The 18,347-nt window shown below is 35.1% G+C and overlaps 3 protein-coding genes across 8 annotated transcripts in view; 1 reads left to right on the top strand and 2 right to left on the bottom strand.

Annotated features, from left to right (window-relative positions):
- The window catches only part of slc35a3b (solute carrier family 35 member A3b), a 63,370-nt gene extending 62,816 nt beyond the window's left edge, over positions 1-554 (bottom strand). Inside the window, exon 1 of one of the 2 annotated variants that reach the window (XM_087239422.1) lies at positions 340-554. In XM_087239422.1, the coding sequence (XP_087095548.1) occupies positions 340-387 (48 nt within the window). In that variant the 5' untranslated portion in view covers positions 388-554. 2 annotated transcript variants of the gene reach the window in all.
- Positions 555-957: 403 nt separating this feature from the next.
- Positions 958-7,845, top strand: imp3 (IMP U3 small nucleolar ribonucleoprotein 3). 4 transcript variants are annotated; one of them, NM_001291357.1, is given in 7 exon segments: positions 958-1,191; positions 1,307-1,414; positions 2,011-2,085; positions 2,719-2,798; positions 6,740-6,791; positions 6,879-6,951; positions 7,559-7,845. In NM_001291357.1, coding segments are annotated over 7 exon segments (552 nt in total). In that variant the 5' UTR covers positions 958-1,054; the 3' UTR covers positions 7,586-7,845.
- On the bottom strand, positions 7,258-17,313 carry sec22ba (SEC22 homolog B, vesicle trafficking protein a). Of its 2 annotated transcripts, NM_213384.1 has the most exon segments (5): positions 7,258-8,223; positions 12,955-13,101; positions 16,333-16,493; positions 16,817-16,926; positions 17,053-17,313. In NM_213384.1, coding segments are annotated over 5 exon segments (648 nt in total). In that variant the 5' UTR covers positions 17,128-17,313; the 3' UTR covers positions 7,258-8,068.
- Positions 17,314-18,347: the final 1,034 nt, after the last annotated feature.

The following is an 18,347-nucleotide window of genomic DNA, read 5'->3' as shown; positions in this document are numbered from 1 at the left end:
ACGCCACTGGTTCCAACACTTAAAAAAATATAGAAAAAATATTTTAAAATATATGAAAGAAATTCCCCAGAGCACATGCTCACTATCACCATCAAGATATCAAATTTCTCTCTTTCTTTATTTCAACACACTCGCAAAGCTAAAACGTTTGTTCGTAGTTTATAGGTTTCTGGTTCTAAATTCCAAAATCAAACTTTCTGTCAGCTTTCCGCGCACAGAGCAGGCTACATGAACGTCCTTACATTTAAATGAAAATCGCTGTCATGATTGAATTTCCAAGTAGCACAGGCTATTATAATGTTCGTAATGTCTGTAAAGAGGTTTAATTTGTTAGCCTACCTGTTCGAGGCTCACACACGCCGTCCAATGGATGGATATGATCGCCATTTCTTATAAACATTCACTTCCTTTACCTCACTTTCTGCAAAGATGAAACTAAGGTTTGATAGTGATTTATGTCGTGTCGGTTTTCCTGTCATGTGAAAATACATTTTTTTCCCCCCAGTGACATCTCCTGATGACTTAGATCAATTATAATACGTTTACGTCAGCGCAAAATCGGTCTAATTTGATCAGTTTACATACTGCAAAGCTGCGAGGAGCCAAAGTTTTGAAATGAAACTGTATCGTATATTTTGCTACTTAATTTATTGTTTTACTGTTTATTTGGCCATTTTATTTGTTTTGTGATTTTTTAATTATTAATATTATTATTATAAAGTTATAATTTTAAGTAAAATGTGTTATTTGACAGGCTGTGTTGTTTGATCAGTTGGATTCTTTATCTGTTAAAGTCGCTCTGAATAAAAGCGTTAATTAATTAATAAATTAATAAATTAATTAATTAATAAAATTATTTATTTGTTTGTTTGTTTATTTATTTGTTTATTTAAATATTATAGTGTTTCCCTCCTGAACACTGTGCGGCGGTATCGAGCTTAACAGCTACGTTTTTACAGAAAACCACAGTGAATAAAAAGCACGCGTGCGTAAGCTGAAGTGAGCAAGTTATTAACACGTTTAGCCATAAATATAGCCCGTGTTTTTTAGCAAAATGGTACGTAAATTAAAATTTCACGAGCAGAAACTCTTGAAGAAAGTTGATTTTATTAACTGGGAGGTTGACAACAATATACACGAGGTTAAAGTGTTGAGAAAATACCATATTGAGAAGAGGGAAGATTATACCAAGTGAGTAAAGAAATTGCTTCTATCAATGACTGTGTGTTTCTCTGAAGTTATGAGTCTAATGCATCTCTGAATAAAACGTGGCTTATGAATCAATGCATTCGTGATTTCTCTTTAGATACAACAAACTTAGTCGAAATATCAGAGACTTGGCGCAGAAAATACGGGACTTGGACGCCAAAGATGGTTTCAGATCTCAGAGTACAGCCCTTTTCTTGGAAAAACTGTAAGTTTGGGAACCTGTCACATTTTATTGTCATGAATATACAGAAATTGTTTTAGTTTAGAATATATAAAAGCATAAGCGATAGTAGACAAGTTTATTTATATAGCAGATTCCACAAACAATGGTAATCTAAAATACTTTACATAAACATGAATAAAAGAAAGAAGAAAAGAAAAACAGCAAAGAATAAAAATGATTAAAAACAGGTTTAAAAGGAATCTTATGAACTTTTATTATATTTAAAGTTATTTGTTTGTTTGACAAAATTTAATTTGTATTAAATCTTAAGTCTATTAATGTTATTTAATAATTCTAAATCTAACTATACTCGAAACAAGATTTTATTTCTATACAAACTATTGTAATACATGTTAATTAGCGCTATCTGTAAGTCATGTTAAAATATATGATAGATAAAATAGATGTCTTATATTTTTTGTTTAGAATAAAAATTGTACAGTAAATAAAATGTGAATCTGTATATTATTCCGATTTTTAAAAGCTTGTTGACCTTGGTGTTTTGTGTACACCTCATTCTGTAAGGAGTTTACTAAAGTTTTAGTAGTTTCTACATTTGTAAGATTTCTGTTTTGCAGATACAGTGTCGGTTTGATTCCCACCAAACAGAACCTCTCTCTCGCAAATGAAGTGTCAGCATCTGCATTCTGCAGGTGAGTAAAGTTACTCTGCTTTAATTATTCCAATATGTTGATTTGATAATCAAGAAACATTTATTATTAATGTTTAGGGTCCCCATGCTTTCGTGGACACCAGATTCAGACTTATTAAATCACTAATCATTTTAAAATTAAGCACCTTTATAATTTGCACCTCCAGCATACATACATACATACACGTATATAGTGCCAAAAATAAAGCCCTTTATGTATTTTAGAGTAATGATTATGTTTTGAATGTGTTACTCTGATTTAAACAGTCATGTTCAAAGAACTTTAAAACAATTTGATGAATTCAATTCTGGTAATATTCAAAAGCAGTTTCTGAAATATTGTTAAAATGTTGTGCATTATTTGTCATAGTTCTTGTTCTAGATTTAAATGTAAGGTTTTTAAATAAAAAAATTCTTTTTTTGTTGTTGTTGAGTTTTTGAAAGCAGCACCGTACATTTGTTGAAATGACACCATAAACTTTCAATTCAAACATTCAAATTTCAATATATTTTTTGATTTGAATAATAAAATAATTTACTCAAGTCCTGCACACTGACAACTAATATGTGTTTTTATGCAGTGCAGGAGATGCAGACAATTTTTGAATGTTGTTCAATGTTGTCTTTTCTACAGGAGGCGGCTTCCCACAATCATGCTGAAACTGCGCATGGCTCAGAACCTAAGGAACGCCATCACCTTCATTGAGCAGGGCCGTATCCTTCAATCACAAGTCTTGCTGATCTCTGCATATGTTCATATTCTTATATTTAAATGGGTGGATGATGTCATTTTGATCAAAATCAGGCCAAAAGGAAATTAGTTTGGAGTTTAAAATGGCTAGGCAAATTGAAGTTTCTGGAAAAGTTGATTCACCTGCTAAATGCCTCTAAACTGCTCTTGTTTACACCTGGTCACTACATTCATTTTTTCTGTGATCGGATAGCTAAATGGCCCTTAAAACGCATTTGAGACTGATATAAATCAGATTTGCTTAGACCATTTCCTATGGTGGTTTCCAGACAAAACGTGTCTAAATGAATTTCCTAAAATTGGTTTAGAAAAGAGGGGATTAAAGTCAAAAACCTGACTTCAATGAGCCGAACTAAACATCCACGCTTAAATTGGTTCCATATCAGAAAGTTGAAGATCATTTGATCTAACTAATCTGAGTTCAGTGTAAATAATGTAGATAACTGTTCGTGCACATTACTGTTGCAAAACCCTGAAGGTTGAGCATAGATGCATCCTAGATATAGTTGTGTGTAAAAATCCCTATAGCTCAGCAGTTTCTGAAATACTCAGACCAGCCCGTCTGGTACCAACAACAATACTACAATCAAATCACTTAAATTACCTTTCTTGCCCGGATTCATCAACCAGTTTGCAGCTTTAAAGTCATTCTTTAAGAAATGTAGCCTACTTCTTTATATCAGTCAGTGCTTTCTTAATATATTTTTTATTAAATTATGTAATTCATATGCTACATAAATATAGCAAAGTACACCCCTCACAGATCAATATTTTAAATTAATATATCTACAAAATGCTTTATGCTTGTGCATATACATTAGATTATTCAGTACCAAAGCAAAATTTGGAACAAATCTAACAACAAATAAACTAAAGATCACAGGTCAAAAATTTGTACACCCAAATTAATATGTTGAGAGAAAATATCAAGTAAAATTTTAATTAACAGGACAAAAATCAACATAAACATTAAAAAAATGGAGTTGATGTTGTAGTTTGTATTTGTCTTGTTTGCAATAATGTATATATTGTTCTTTTCTTAAAGATGTTTGGTGTATATTAGGGATGTAACGGTATCAGAATTTCACGGTACGATAATACCCCGGTATGAATGTCACGGTACGGTATTTATTGAATCATTTACAGAAAAAACAAAACTTATAAAAATACTCCAAAAAAAGTGCCAAAAGTGTCAATGACATACAAATTGGTCATCTATCTGTAAGCTTTGAAACAGAAACTTCAATTTTAATAACAAAAAAATATTAAACCATGTAAAAAAATTAAGTTTCAATTTAGTATTGTTGAAAACTCATCACATTCAACATTTAATCACTCACTCACTTAGATAGAGATGGGTTTAAAGGAAAATTATCATATAAATATAATCTGGTAAAAGCTGGTATCTCTGGGTATTTACAATGTCCCCTGCAACAGAAAAAAACCCTCTCATTTGGGACTGAGGTTTCTGGGACAAGAGAGATATGACTTGGCCCAGGTTGACAGCAGTGGGTAACGTTGTGCATTGTCTTTCCCCCACTTGAGAGGACAAACCATGAGTGAGATAGAGATCTCATGTCTGCATCAATCTGAACAGTGTGCTGTGTTTCTGCAGTCCCCATGACTGATTATTAGTGGTATTCCCCAACTTGCAGGCACGTGCACACACAGGCCTCAACCTGTGCAGTGCACATGCCCTTTTTAGTCTTGGATAGAAAGTTCCCTTCCAAAATGATCAAAAGTGCCCCCGCGACGCGACATACCCTCCGTCCCCGCTTTACAGTACGCGCGCGACAACACCGCTATTCAGTACGCGCGCAACAACACAGCTGATAAGAACTCGCGCGACAACACCACTATTCAGTACGCGCGCGGCGACAACACCCAGCTCTTTTTTATCCCCGCTTCTAGCAGCACACTCCATTTCCGCATTACTGGATCTGTAGCGACAACAGACCGCAAGGGATTATGGCCAAGCCTGGGCTGATGGGAATTGTAGTTTCCGGTACCTCCCGTTCGCTTCATTCGCTTGAGCAAATTTTCTCAGAAGACCTATAGTTTTACCGAGTCATGCGACTACGGTAATATCGAAAAAAATTAATATTGCGGTATGACGGTATTTACAATACCGTTACATCCCTAGTGTATATATATTTAATATTAAGTGACTAAAATTTTAATTATAATTAAAAGGTTAAGTAAAATAAAATAGCATCAAATTACCGCAGGCAAATGTTTACATTACTTTGCTTGGTTTAAGGAACTGGCCACTTTATTAGGTACACCTGTCCAACTGCTCATTGACGCAGATTTCTAATCAGCCAATCACATGGCAGCAACTCAATCCATTTAGGCATGTAGACGTGGTCAAGACAATCTACTGCAGTTCAAACCGAGCATCAGAATGGCAAAGAAAGGTAATTTAAGTGGCTTGAACGTGGTGTGACTGTTGGTACCTGACGGGCTGGTCTGAGTATTTCAGAAACTGCTGATCTAAGCTGATTATTACACACAACCATCTCTAGGATTTACAGAGAATGGCATGAAAAAGAGCAAATATCAGGAGTACAGTAACTCAAAAAACCACTCATTACAACAGAGGTCTGCCCAAGAGCATATCTGAACGCACAACATGTCCAACCTTGAGGCGGAGAGGTTACAGCAGCAGAAGGCCACACCGAGTGTAAGAACAGTAAACTGAGGCTACAATTTGCACAGCTCACCAAAATAACACAATAGATTGGAAAAACATTGCTCTGGTCTTTCTGCTGTGACATTCGGATGGTAGGGTCAGAATTTGGCTTTAACAACATGAAAGCATGGATCCATCCTGTCTTGTATCAACGGTTCAGGCTGGTGGTGGTTGTGGTGGTGGTGTAATGATGTAGTAGATGTTTTCTTGGCACACTTTGGGCCCATTAGTACCAATTGAGCATTGTGAACGCCACACCCTACATAAGGAGTAATTTTGATGACCATGTCCATCCCTTCATGACCACAGTGTACCCATCTTCTGATGGCTACTTCCAGCAGGATAACACGTCATGTCAAAGTGCAAATCATCTCAGACTGCTTTCATGACAATGAGTTTACTGTACTCGAATGGCCTCCACAGTCACCAGAACTCAATCCAATAGAGCTCCTTTGGGATGGGGTGAAACCTGAGAGATTCACATCAGGAATGTGCAGCCAACAAATCTGCAGCAACTGCGTGATGCATTCATGTCAATATGACCAAAAACTCTAAGGAATATTTCCAGTACCTTAAATATATGCCACAAAGCATTAAGGCAGTTCTGCGGGGTAAAGGGGGTCCAATCTTGTACTAGTAAGGTGTACCTAATAAAGTGGCCGGTGAGTGTATATATCAATTTTTAAATAAACATGAGAGCGCACATGTTTTTGCCTATATGATGCACACGCAACCTAAAGCCACAGGTGACAGTTTGAGTTGTTAGTGGATTCATGTGGTCAAATGTAAATGGGACCATTTTCAGAAATCAAGATAGCCGTCTGAGAAAATGCATGAAGAGGCCCGATGTAAACCAGCACTTTAAGTCTGCTATTAATACTGCTTTTGTTTTCTCACCGCTGATTTAGTCTGTGTGTGTCTGTTTTAGCCATTGAGAGAACATTTTACAGCACATATTTACAAATTCATTCAAACACTACTCTATGGGCAGTGTTAAGTTGTTCTCTAACAGTTTATCAATGCTCTGGTAATTTCAAACCTTTGCTTTGAGTATATGAGGACACGTTACATGTTTTAATGAACACCGTTATGGCTGAGATTACATTAATATACTGAAAATGCTCTAATTGTAAACTGTATGCTCAAAAAAAACATCAAGCCCTTGTCACTCTGTATAATTGTCAATGAAAATGCATCTTGACTGAGCAACAGATATTCGTGTTGGGCCAGAAGTCATCACTGATCCTGCATTTCTTGTAACAAGGTTTGTCCATTGAAAGAAAGAAAGATAAAAGAAAAAAGTTAAATTATGTGAATCTTTGGCAACTTTTGTTGTGCAATATTTTCACAGAAATATGGAAGATTTTGTCACATGGGTGGATTCCTCCAAGATCAAACAACATGTCATGAACTACAATGAGGAGGTACGTCACAATACATGAATAAATGATCATACACTAGAGTTCAATATCAAGTCGATTACACTCACCAAGGCTGTTTTTAAAATAGTTACAATTTTTAAAAGTATTGAAACGAATATTACAAATTAAAGTAAAGCTTTTGTATTGAAATGTTTTACAAATTGAATTTACTTTGATGATGGCAAAGCTGAATTTTTAGCATCATTACTTTTTTAATTTCAGAATTCATTTTAGTATGCTTTTGATGATTAAGAAACTATTAATATTGTGCTGGACATTTCACAATTTTTCGATTAAAAACGAACAGCATTAATTAGAAATATGAATATTCTTTATTGAATATTTTAGTCAAATAGTTTACAATTTAATCGGTTAACAAAAATATATAGCCGATGTTTTAAATAAAATACCTCCAATTTTGATTAGTGTATGCAAAACGTTTAATAATGAAATGCATTCAGGAAAATATTTTCACGTTTATTTAACACATTTCTCCCAGTTTGAACGAATGCTGCCGTTTCTACGATCACATTAATGCTGGTTAAATGAATACAAAACATTTGAACTAATCGCTCGTTTGTTAAAGTTACAATTTTTTTTTTTCTTTCAGCGCGATGACTTTGACCTCATGGCCTAAATCTCCAAGTGAAATGAAAATTTGGATTTCAACCAGAAATTCACTTGTGATTCTTTAATAATGCACAGATACATATTTATTCTCTGCTCCACAGAAGCGAGCATTGATCATTCTTGAAAAAGTGAGTAAATGTATTTGATTTTTGTTATTGTGCATCATTTGTAAACAAAACTGTTTTTTTCAGAATTTCTAGTTGTTTCTATAAAACTACCTTCACATTTTACAAATAAATCACAAGTTAACCCACAAGGTATACCAAATATAATTTGCATAGCTCTGTTTCCAACATACAGGAGACATACAAGGCAACACACGCATCTTTAACTCTATCCACTGACATGTTATAAATAAGGAAGGACATCATTATTACAAACCCTCACTAACCTGCATTCAGTATGTCAAAACAGACACAACTTTAAGGCCAGAACAGACTATTTGGTGTCCGAACCATTTTTTTTTTTGTGAGCAAGGCCCTGAGAGTTTTCACAGCCACCAGAAGCGCACGTAAATGATGAGTGTGATGATAATGACTGCGCCGGCAGCCACTTTAGCGTAGGTAGACCGGGTGTTCAGATATTTGGCATCACTGCGGTACTTCTTAGACAGACTGGACAGATTACTTGCTTTGGAATCCAAGGCTATAGGAAGAAAATAAAAATGGACATGTATTATTTTAAAACATTTCAAAATACTGTCATACTTTCACAAATGCAAATAGTAGTCTGTTCTAGGACTGCTCGATTATGGGAAAAATCATAATCACGATTATTTTGGTCATAATTGTAATCACGATTATTCAAAACGATTATCAGTTGAAGTCAAAATTATTCGTCCTCCTGTGAATTTATTTTTATATATGAATATTTCCCAATTGATGTTTAACAAAGGTTTTCTTTTTTTTACAGTATTTCCTATAATATTTTTTTCTTCTGGAGAAAGGCTTAGTTGTTTTGTTTCAGCTAGAATAAAAGCAGGCTTGCATATTTTGAAACCTATTTTAATAGCTTGATATTATTAGCCCCTTTAAGCAATATATATGTTTGATTGTCTGCAGAAGAAACTACTGTTAAACAATGACTTGTCTATTTACCCTAATTAAGCCTGTGAATGTCACTGTAAGCTGATATCTTGAAAAACATCTAGTAAAATATAATGTACTGTCATCATAGCAAAGATAAAAGAAATCAGTTATTAAAAATTAGTTATCAAATCTGTTATGTTTAAATTGTGCTTTAAGCATCTTCACTGTATTTTTGATTTTATTACTGATTATTAATAAAAACAGTCGGCAGCAGCAGGAATACCGCACGCTGTCACTTTAAGAATAGTGCGGCTCTGATATGGTTTCTCTTTCTCGTGTCTTTTGATTCTCAACTTGTTAGTTTATTACACAAATCAGGGTTAATATGAATAATCACTAAACACCGCGCTCCGACACAAATGTGCATGTATTTGACCATTAAAGCGCTCACATTAAGATCGCGTTAGATGTGTGTGTGCGCTCTGCTGTCCGAGGCTAAGCGCGGTGCGCGCGCAAACACACACGCTACCTGTCCAGGCTGAAAGCGGCGCGCACACACACAACAGCATGTGCTCTTTTGCGCTTTTAAAAATGAATGATGCGCATCCCGTGCTGCAAAAGTTACATTACTGCACATGCTTTGTCATTTTCATGTGGAAATGAGCTTTGCAGAGGCAAAGAGTTTTCACACGTGTACAACTGGAAAGGGGGCGGTACGTGATGGAATAATCGTTTATCTCGATTAATGGTTTTTCATAATCGTTAAAAGCCAAAATCGAAATCGGATTTTCGATTAATTGCACAGCCCTAATCTGTTCTTATAGGTACCCTTTAATACCATTTTACATCTATCCAATAAAAGAAAAACACTTAGATTTTTCTCGTAAAATATATTAAAGGATTGAAAAGAAATGCATTTTAATATTGTTTTTTTATAATCAATTATTTTGCTGTTTTGTGCTGGTAATTTTGCTTATTTAAACCTTGTAATGGATAGATTAACATAGAGCTCAGCATAATAGAGTACACCCCATTTTGAAAATTTATATTATCCATTTTTTAGTAAATATAGGCAATGTATTTTGGTGCATTTAAACAAAACATATTTATTAAACACATATATTTAATAATGTTTTAGTCACTGACCATTTTTAGAAATTGATTAAATACAATTAAATTCAAGTAAAATGTTGCAAAAAAAATAAAAAAAATACATCCTATAAAATTTCAACAAAATTTTTCAATGTTTTTGCTTTTCTTGATTTTTTCCTTTTTTTTTTAATTGTATTTAATATTTTTCTATAACATATAAACTTTGGGTGTTTTTGGACTGTTATCGTAAGTTAGATAAGCTCCAGATTTGGCTTCAGTACTGACTAATCTAATGTATGTGCACAAATATAATATTGTATAGCTTCCTATTCAAAACATGACTTTTAAAAGAGAGATTTGTGAGGGGTTTACTCATATATGCTGAGCACTGTACCGTCAGCAAGTGTCCAAGTCCTTGTCTGAGCGATTCACTAAATAATTCAGACGATTCATTTAAAATTCCATTCATTTAGTTTACAGAAAGGGTCATAGAATAACTGACTCTGATTATCTGCTCAAACTATTCATTTAGGAACATATTTTGCTCTTATTGCTTGGATTGTAGGGGTATTCTAATGCCTTGATTCCACTGAGTATGATAAGGTAAGGTACAGTACGATTCGATACAGGTCAACCTGATCAGCCTCGCATTGCCACTGCCAAGAGAATCTTTTTACTTGGTGTGTTGCAAACAATAATGTCATTCTCACTCACATACATCAAGCCGTGTACAGATAGCCTTCTCTGCACTCAATTTCATTATTTCAAATGCAGACAAGCAGCAAATAGAGGAAGAAAGTGGTCCCCTTTGTGCTTTGTACATGTTTAGATGTGATTGTTATGGCTTGTTGCACATGCAAGTGACAACTCTCTGTAAACCAGTTGCATTCATTGGCAAGTCTAGCTCCACCTTTTTGTTACCATACTGTTGTGCCATGCACAGTTATGAAGGAGTCGCAAAAAATTGGTATGGGTTTGTTATTTTAGTACTTTTGAAAGTGGAGACAGAAATGAATGTACTGAACTGTAACACTAAGTGGTTTATTAACAGGCATTCATGGCTTCAAATGATTTTAGATATGCTGTGAATATTTTTTTTTTGTTCAAAGTGAACAAAATATACCATAATATCAGCTCTTCCCTCACTGTTCATTTCAGGATCTGGGGCCTCCTGTACGTTGACTTGCGTTGAATTCATACTAAAACAGTTTCATCAGTCAGAATCAGGACTTAATTTGAGAGTTGTAATATTCATTCACCCTTTTAGATGAGGTCTTCTCAAATCTCGAGCGTAAGTCCTCTTCACGCCTTGAGGTTTAATGTTGATTAAAAAAAGGTTTATGAGTTTAAACACTGATAGTGACGTGAAGTGTGTGCGTCTGGTTTTACGTGCGTTAGCACACTGTCAAAACTAGGGCAATAGTCTAATAATGGTGTGAATGACTGGACCTGAGGACAGTGAACAAGTTTAGTGGATGTTTACTACATTCAAAAACATGCAAAGCCAGTTTAGAGAGTAACTAAAGGAATGGGGAAATGACATTTTTAAATTTAAATGCAAAACTGAAAATACATTGTGATATTGAAAATGATATTAAACCAAAAAATTAGGTAGCAAATCTTGATGTGCTACTCATCAGATGGTGCTAGTGAGTAGTGTGATATAATTCTGTAATATTTTCCTAACCTACTCTAATTCCAACTTTGGAACCGTTTAAAATAGTGTTGCATAATCAGATGAGTGGGTTGCAATGTTTGGACACTGGTTATTATGTGAGGGGTTCTTCCTTCTGATTATGTGGTATGGTGATGTCAGTAGCTATGTTTCCATCTAAAAATGCGACTAAACTTTAAGTGCAAAATTGGATAATCGCATAAAAGACAAGCGAATAAAGCAGCGTTTCTATCCAATGAGTCAAAGCGAACCTTAGTCAAGCGTTCCTGACTAACTGGCGGTAACTAATGGTAAAAATGGAATTTGCTGCAATATGAGAAGCTGCGTCAATCTTTTCTTTATTTAATAAATGACCTCAGAAGGCAATCCTGACACGCAGTGAAAGCTGTTTGAAAACATCAGACGCGGAACACAAACATTCTTGATTATGGAGGTAATTATATTATTTTAACATGGATACTAAAATGGTTAGGGCATTTTAGAATGACTAAAACATAATTTCAGACGTTTAACTGTGTGCTCAGCCTGCTGGTTTATCCGCTCACACACATTTTCATCATCACATGATCTCTTATAACAAAATCACATGACCTTTTTTTTAATTCACATATTGGAATTTGTGCAATAAGTGTTTCCATCGCAGTTTGTTCATCTTTTCGAACTGAATAAAAAGTGTATTCTACTCAGTTATGCGCATGTTTTTTATGCACATTTTCAAAATTTATGGCCATCTTGCCATTTCCATTCGTTTTTTTAGGCCCATATGCAAAATATGCTAGAATAGAATAGCTAGTGGGGTGTTTAGCCAATCCCCACAGCTATGTAGCTGGCAATTTTCCCACTTTGTAAACTTTTTATCCAAAAGACATGTTTTAGGGTGCCGTGTCGATAAAACAATATTAAACTTTTGCAGATTGACCTAAATCAGTTGCCATGTGGCCTTAAAGTCTGTGTTAGAATGGCCCTGTTTTGATTGGTCTACAATTACGGCACAAGTTGCAAACAAAGCACTCATTACCATAGGCCAGTTGCATAAACAGGACCGCTGTTAAGCCATGAATAAGTCTTGGTTTTCACTTTCAAATTAGAAAGACTTTTGTAAATGACTTTAAAATGTTATGGTGTATGGTATGGTTTCTTTTTAAGTCTAGTCTAAGCAGTTTTTGCGACCAAGCCCAGATCTGGATTGAGGTCGAGAAGCTTCCTCAGTGATGACATTGGTTTTACAATATCTTTGTGAAGTGCATCCAAATAGGATTTGCTTTCTTAGTGCAGAAGACAGTGTTTCTCAATGTTGATGACATAAACCAAACTTCACGGGCAGACATTGAAGACCATGGGATGGCATTAAACAAATTTGCCAGACCTACGTAGGTTTGTGCAGGTCCCAAGTCTGGAATTACTAACAACTCAGCTCTTTATTTTTATAGACTGTATAAATTATTTATCAGCCACATTCATCTTTGAATCTCTTCAGACCTTTTACTTTCACAAACTTAACGTTACAGATTACAATGAAAGATAATCCCGAAAATCATAATAATGTCAGAGTAAAGGAGGCTGTGTAAAGTGTTCACTCACCAGATAATGCTTCTCCCCGCTGAAGCACTTCCTCTATGTTAGCAACCATGATCCTCTGTACATCGTGTAATTCTGAATTGATGTTGCCCAGATTTCTTCTTGCTCTGCTGTCAATGTACGACTTTTTAGTTTTCTGTATGTACGTGTCTGGAGACAAACGGGAATTGTTTAGTTCACAATGTCAATGTAGTTTACACTTATTTAAGTACTTAAAACCTGCATACTTAAAGAGTGTAGCATGCATTACTTTACTTGATTAAAATAAAAAAAGATAAATGCAAAAATCAATAGAGGTGTGAACCTATACTGGTCTCACGGTTCGGTTACGATTATCATGCCTTCGATTCGGTTCAATTCGATATTCCAGTGCATCACGGTGCATTGACGATGCTTTCCATATACAGTGTTATATTTTAGAGGGGAGACTATAACAAGCTGTCTGTATAAACACACAGACACACAGCACCACACTGTCTCTCATTCAAACACAATCATAGACAGCACCAAAGAAACACACACACACACACACTTAAGCCCTCGCAACAGGGAGAGCTCGCGAAGAGCGGAGCAGAAAAACGAAAAAAAAAAAGAAGCACTTTTCCGACGGTCCCTTGCTGAGAGCTCCTCTCAGCGCGAGCTATCCCGGCTAAACACATATTGCTAGGGCTTAAACGGAGCAGTGCTCGTAGTGTGGAGAGAAAAAAAAGAAAGACAGCTGTGAAACATAACCAGCTTTGTCTTTTTGTATGAAACACACTTTAGAGTTTAGGGTAAGAGGTTTTTGAGTTATTGCCGTTTGTAACTGAATGTGTGTCAAGAATATCGAAATCAAAACCAACTTAACCGCGCTCATTTCTGGCGCCCACCTGGATATACAGCACCCTTAGCATTTGCCTATGGTGCCTATGCCACGGGCCGGCCCTGAGTTGGCTGAGTGTTGTAAATACTCGCGCTCACCTCCCTCGCGACAGCGCGCATAACAGATAAATGACGTCAGTACATAATAACTGGTTATGATTATTACTGAACCGATACCGAATTGTCCGCATCTGCATCGCGGTGCACCAAAGAAACAATTAATTTTGACACCCCTACAAATCAGTTTACAACTTTATAATATTTAGCATTTTCCATTTTATATTTTACAAAAGTAATTTATTCCCATGATACAAAGCAACGTTTGCAGCTGAAAATTTCTGAAATTATTCTAAAGTGCTGCTTTGGAGTTTAGGATAGATCTCTTATTGTTATCCATGTTGAAAACAGTTGTACTGCTTTAGTCTGTTGAAAATCTAATTCTACTTGATGAGAAGTCCTCAGTGATTTAATACAATTTTTGTCACTTTTGGTCTATTTAAAGGGCGGCTATTATGCACTATTTTAAAAGATGTAAAATAAGTCTCATGTCCCTGGAGTGTGTAAGTGAAGTTACAGCTACAAAAACCTCATAAGTTGGGCCAGATGGAATCTGCTGACGTTTTTTTGCTATATCTGCTGAGAATTTTGGTAAAAATCTGCAGATTTCTGCAGAATTATTTAAGGAGTATCATAACTAAAACATTAATATATGAAATAAAAAAATCTCTTTTAAACTTTTTGTTTAAAATGCAAATCCAATAAGATTCACTTTATTTGGTAAACAAAGCAAGTCCCTTATATAATATCTCTACTAAAATACAGAAAATATGACTGTACAAACTGCATTTTACATATAGCTGATGAGCATTTTCATATTAGTCAATAATATTACTGAAATTAATTAAAAAACTGAATAAATACAGATTTAAACACATTTACTCAAGTAAATAACCAAAATTAATGATGGCTAAAAGTCTGCGGAATTCTGCGCGTGCAGATTCCATGTGGGCTTACTCATAAGTAATGTTTTATAAGTTTTTAAAACTTTTGAGCCAAATTGTGCCATTTTGGTGACTGTCACTTTAAATTCAAATGAGATTGGGTTCTTTTCAAAAGTGGGCTGTGCTACAAATGCCTATGAGTCAGCATAGTGGCAGATTCAAAAATAAGACTAACGTCCTATGCTAATGAGGGAGAGGGCGTCACTTATGTGCGGGACTTCCCCCATTTGATGACGTACAAAGGGACAATGCCAATCAAAGGGTTTCTGCAGACTGTTTTTATGAAGTTTTATAATAATACATTTTATTTGTAATGCGCTTTTTTAAATCTCAAAGCGCTACAAGGTAAAATACTAACAATACAAGGCAAGCAAAACAACACAACAATAAAAAGATGAAATAAAACAATAAGAATATGAATCATAAGAATAGAATAAAAAGTTAACAAATTGGTCATCCTAAGTTAAAAGCAAAAGGTGAGTCTTAAGTTTTTTTTTTAAAACCAATCCATGGGTAGTTCATTCCACAGCTTGGGCGCACTGTATGAGAAAGCCCTCCCACCCATGGTCATGAGTTTGCAGCATGGCTGATACAGGGTAAGTCCCGATGCTGAACGAAGACTGTGGGCTGGGGTGGCGAGAGTCACCAGGTCACAGATGTAACCAGGTGTTAGCCCATACACTGCTTTGAAGGTTAAAATCAAGGTCTTAAAATCAATTTGTGATTTAATAGGAAGCCAGTGTAATTGTTGTAATACAGGAGTAATATGGTGGTGTGATGATGTGCGTGTCAGAACCCGTGCAGCGGAATTTTGAATATACTGCAATTTTCTGAGAAAACTTGTAGGTAAAACACCAAAAAGTGGATTACAGAAATGGAGACGTGATGTGATAAAGGCATAGATAAGCCTCTCTGCATCAGATACTGAGAGAAATGGTCTGATCCGTGCAATATTGCAGAGATGAAAGAAGGCAGTTTTTGTTAAGTGTTTGAAGTGGGAGTTAAACCTGAGCTGTGCATCAAAGAGCACCCCAAGGTTACGCACCTGGGTAAAAGGAGACAGTTGAACATTATCAACCGAAAGTGTGAAATCCTTATACTGGCTAACATTAGTAGGGGTGCCAATTAGGAAGACCTCAGTTTTGGAACGGTTTAATTTAAGGAAGTTTTGATTCATTCATGATTTAATTTCTAAAAGACGGGCAGATAAAGCTGACGTTGCCGTGTTGAGATCCGGGCGAGCACTAACATAGATTTGAGTGTCATCATAATAAGTTGAGTGTCATAATAATAAATAAAATTAATAAATGTTTACTAATAAAAGCTGGTTTTATTTACAGACCGCTGCCAAAAAAAACTGTGTATAAACCCTTTATAAAAGTGATTATTACATAATAGGTCCCCTGTAATGCATTCTTGCTGAACAAAACATTTGAGTTGTGGTGTATGTAGTTCTCAAGGGTGATACCCAATGTATTTGCGATTGCACTTATGATGATATAAAGGAAATATTACTCACCAAATTCGATAAAAGAGTATGGCCGTGATACAGATGGGACCTTTGCCCCGTACTGCTCGCTGAATTCTCCTTCCAGATCCTCCAGATAGGCAAATGCCAGTTTCTTGGGAAACCCAGCTTCACACAAGGCCAAGTAACACACTCCTTTCTCAATGACATAGCTGGAAAACAAGATGACCTTATGAAGAGTGATGTCAACCTGGATTAAACCTCAAAACAACAGAAGCCATTTCCAAATCCGGAATCAATGGAAAGTTATTTACTCAGCTTTCAGATGATACATAAATCTCAATTTCCAAATAATTGACACTTCTGGCTGGTTTTGTGGTCCTATGTCATGAATGTCAACAATTCCTTTTAATGTCGGGGCTTTAATGCCAAAAACATATCTGCATCTTGTTAGTCCCAAACTCAGGACTAATTGAATCTACTTCACTTGATTTATGAATGACCGTTCGTAATGGAGTTCTGAGTTTGTACTTACTGAAAACACATTTTCCCCGCTTCTAAAGTGCACCGTGCTGGACTCTGCTCGTTCAGTTTTCGGCACAGCTGCTTGGCTTGACTCTGATACTTCTGCAAGTCTCGTCCAGACTATGTAAAGTTGGACATGACGTTAAATGAGCTACTCAATTACAATTGTAAAACAAAATAACAACCACGAAACTCTTACGTTTAAAAATGTTTTGACTGAGTTTTTATCAATTCATTCATTCTTACCTGCTCGTCTTCTTGCATTGACGCAGCAAGCGGAAGACTGTCAGCGACCCGAACAATCATCGTCTGCAACACCATTTTGGCGATTGTCTTTTTAGTGTTTAACCTCGGTCTATTTTAAAGTGAGGCGATTGATTATTTGAGTGACTGGCAGAAAGTGACACATTTGAACTGACAGCAGAGTTCAGATGAGGTGGCCGGAAGAGGGAGTGTTACCTTAAATTCTTTCCGGCTTCTGCATTCCCAAAGTTCCGCCGTCGCATTTCTTAAGACGACTTTGTTATTGATTTTTAAAAAAAATCTTAAGAAACATTACAGTATAAATTAAAAAAGTCATAATTTTACTTTTTAAATAAATTATATTACTTTTAGTGTACGCATTTTTTAAATGGCGTATACTTAAAATAAACATTTTTATTTCTGAGATTATTGTGTTTAATAGAGAAGTGTTTTTTAGTCTGAAATTATCTGTTACGTTAAACATGTTTTTTTTCTTTTTTGAAATAATGATTATCAGGTACCATGTTTAACTTGCCACCTACTGTAATGTAATATTAGGTATAACAAGTTCCTTTCTTTTATTATGTTTGATTTATTATTATTTTTTAAAATAAAAAAACAGAGTATATGCAACGTGGCTGTGTTCTTCAATAATTATCTGCAACTGTCGACTAACCCAAAAAATAATAAATTAAATAGTAATATTTCTTAATTTTTTAAATAATTTTTAATTCATATAAATATATGAATATATTAGACTGTATTACATTAACCAATATCACGGACAATTATTATTCTAAAGCAGTGGTCGGGAACCTAAACAGTGTATTAGCGAGCACTACTATGTTCAATGGTAAGTGAAAGAAGAAAAGGACAGAACTAGCTCTTCCTGCAAATGAAAGTGGGGATGAGATGGGTTTTAGTGACCATGAGAATGAGGCAAATTGGACATTTGATAAGAGCAGTAATGGAAACAGTTCAAGTAAGTTAGCTCTTAGGCAGATAAGACAGGCATAGTATAGTATAATATATCAACATTGTTAGCTACATAATTCTGATGCATCTGGATATGACAGACTTGTTATTTATTTGTTATAATATTTACTGGAGGAAAATTTTATATTTACTGTATGTTGTATACATGATAATACAACATTAAGTTTGTTTTTAATAATATTCAGCGAAAGAAGAATGGAATAAATAAAATCTATGAGGTGTCATTTATAAGTTCTGTGTAAAAGCTTATAATACTGCAACACCAATTAAATCATTTCAAACTGAAATAAAATGATTCATTA

The sequence above is a fragment of the Danio rerio genome, chromosome 2 (genome assembly GCF_052040795.2).
Source record: "Danio rerio strain M-AB ecotype USA chromosome 2, GRCz13ab, whole genome shotgun sequence".
Taxonomy (NCBI): domain Eukaryota; kingdom Metazoa; phylum Chordata; class Actinopteri; order Cypriniformes; family Danionidae; genus Danio; species Danio rerio.
Note: the sequence above shows the minus strand (reverse complement) of the source record. Positions and strands in the feature narration are given on the sequence as shown.

Bases quoted from the DNA above. Each gene is read 5' to 3' on its own strand.
- sec22ba (XM_087238754.1), bottom strand. From the start codon at position 17,127: ATGGTGTTGCAGACGATGATTGTTCGGGTCGCTGACAGTCTTCCGCTT. The intron at 16,927-17,052 runs GTAAGAATGAAT...AACTTTACATAG, and splicing joins CAATGCAAGAAGACGAGCAG to TCTGGACGAGACTTGCAGAA. The intron at 16,494-16,816 runs GTAAGTACAAAC...CTTGTTTTCCAG, and splicing joins GCGGGGAAAATGTGTTTTCA to CTATGTCATTGAGAAAGGAG.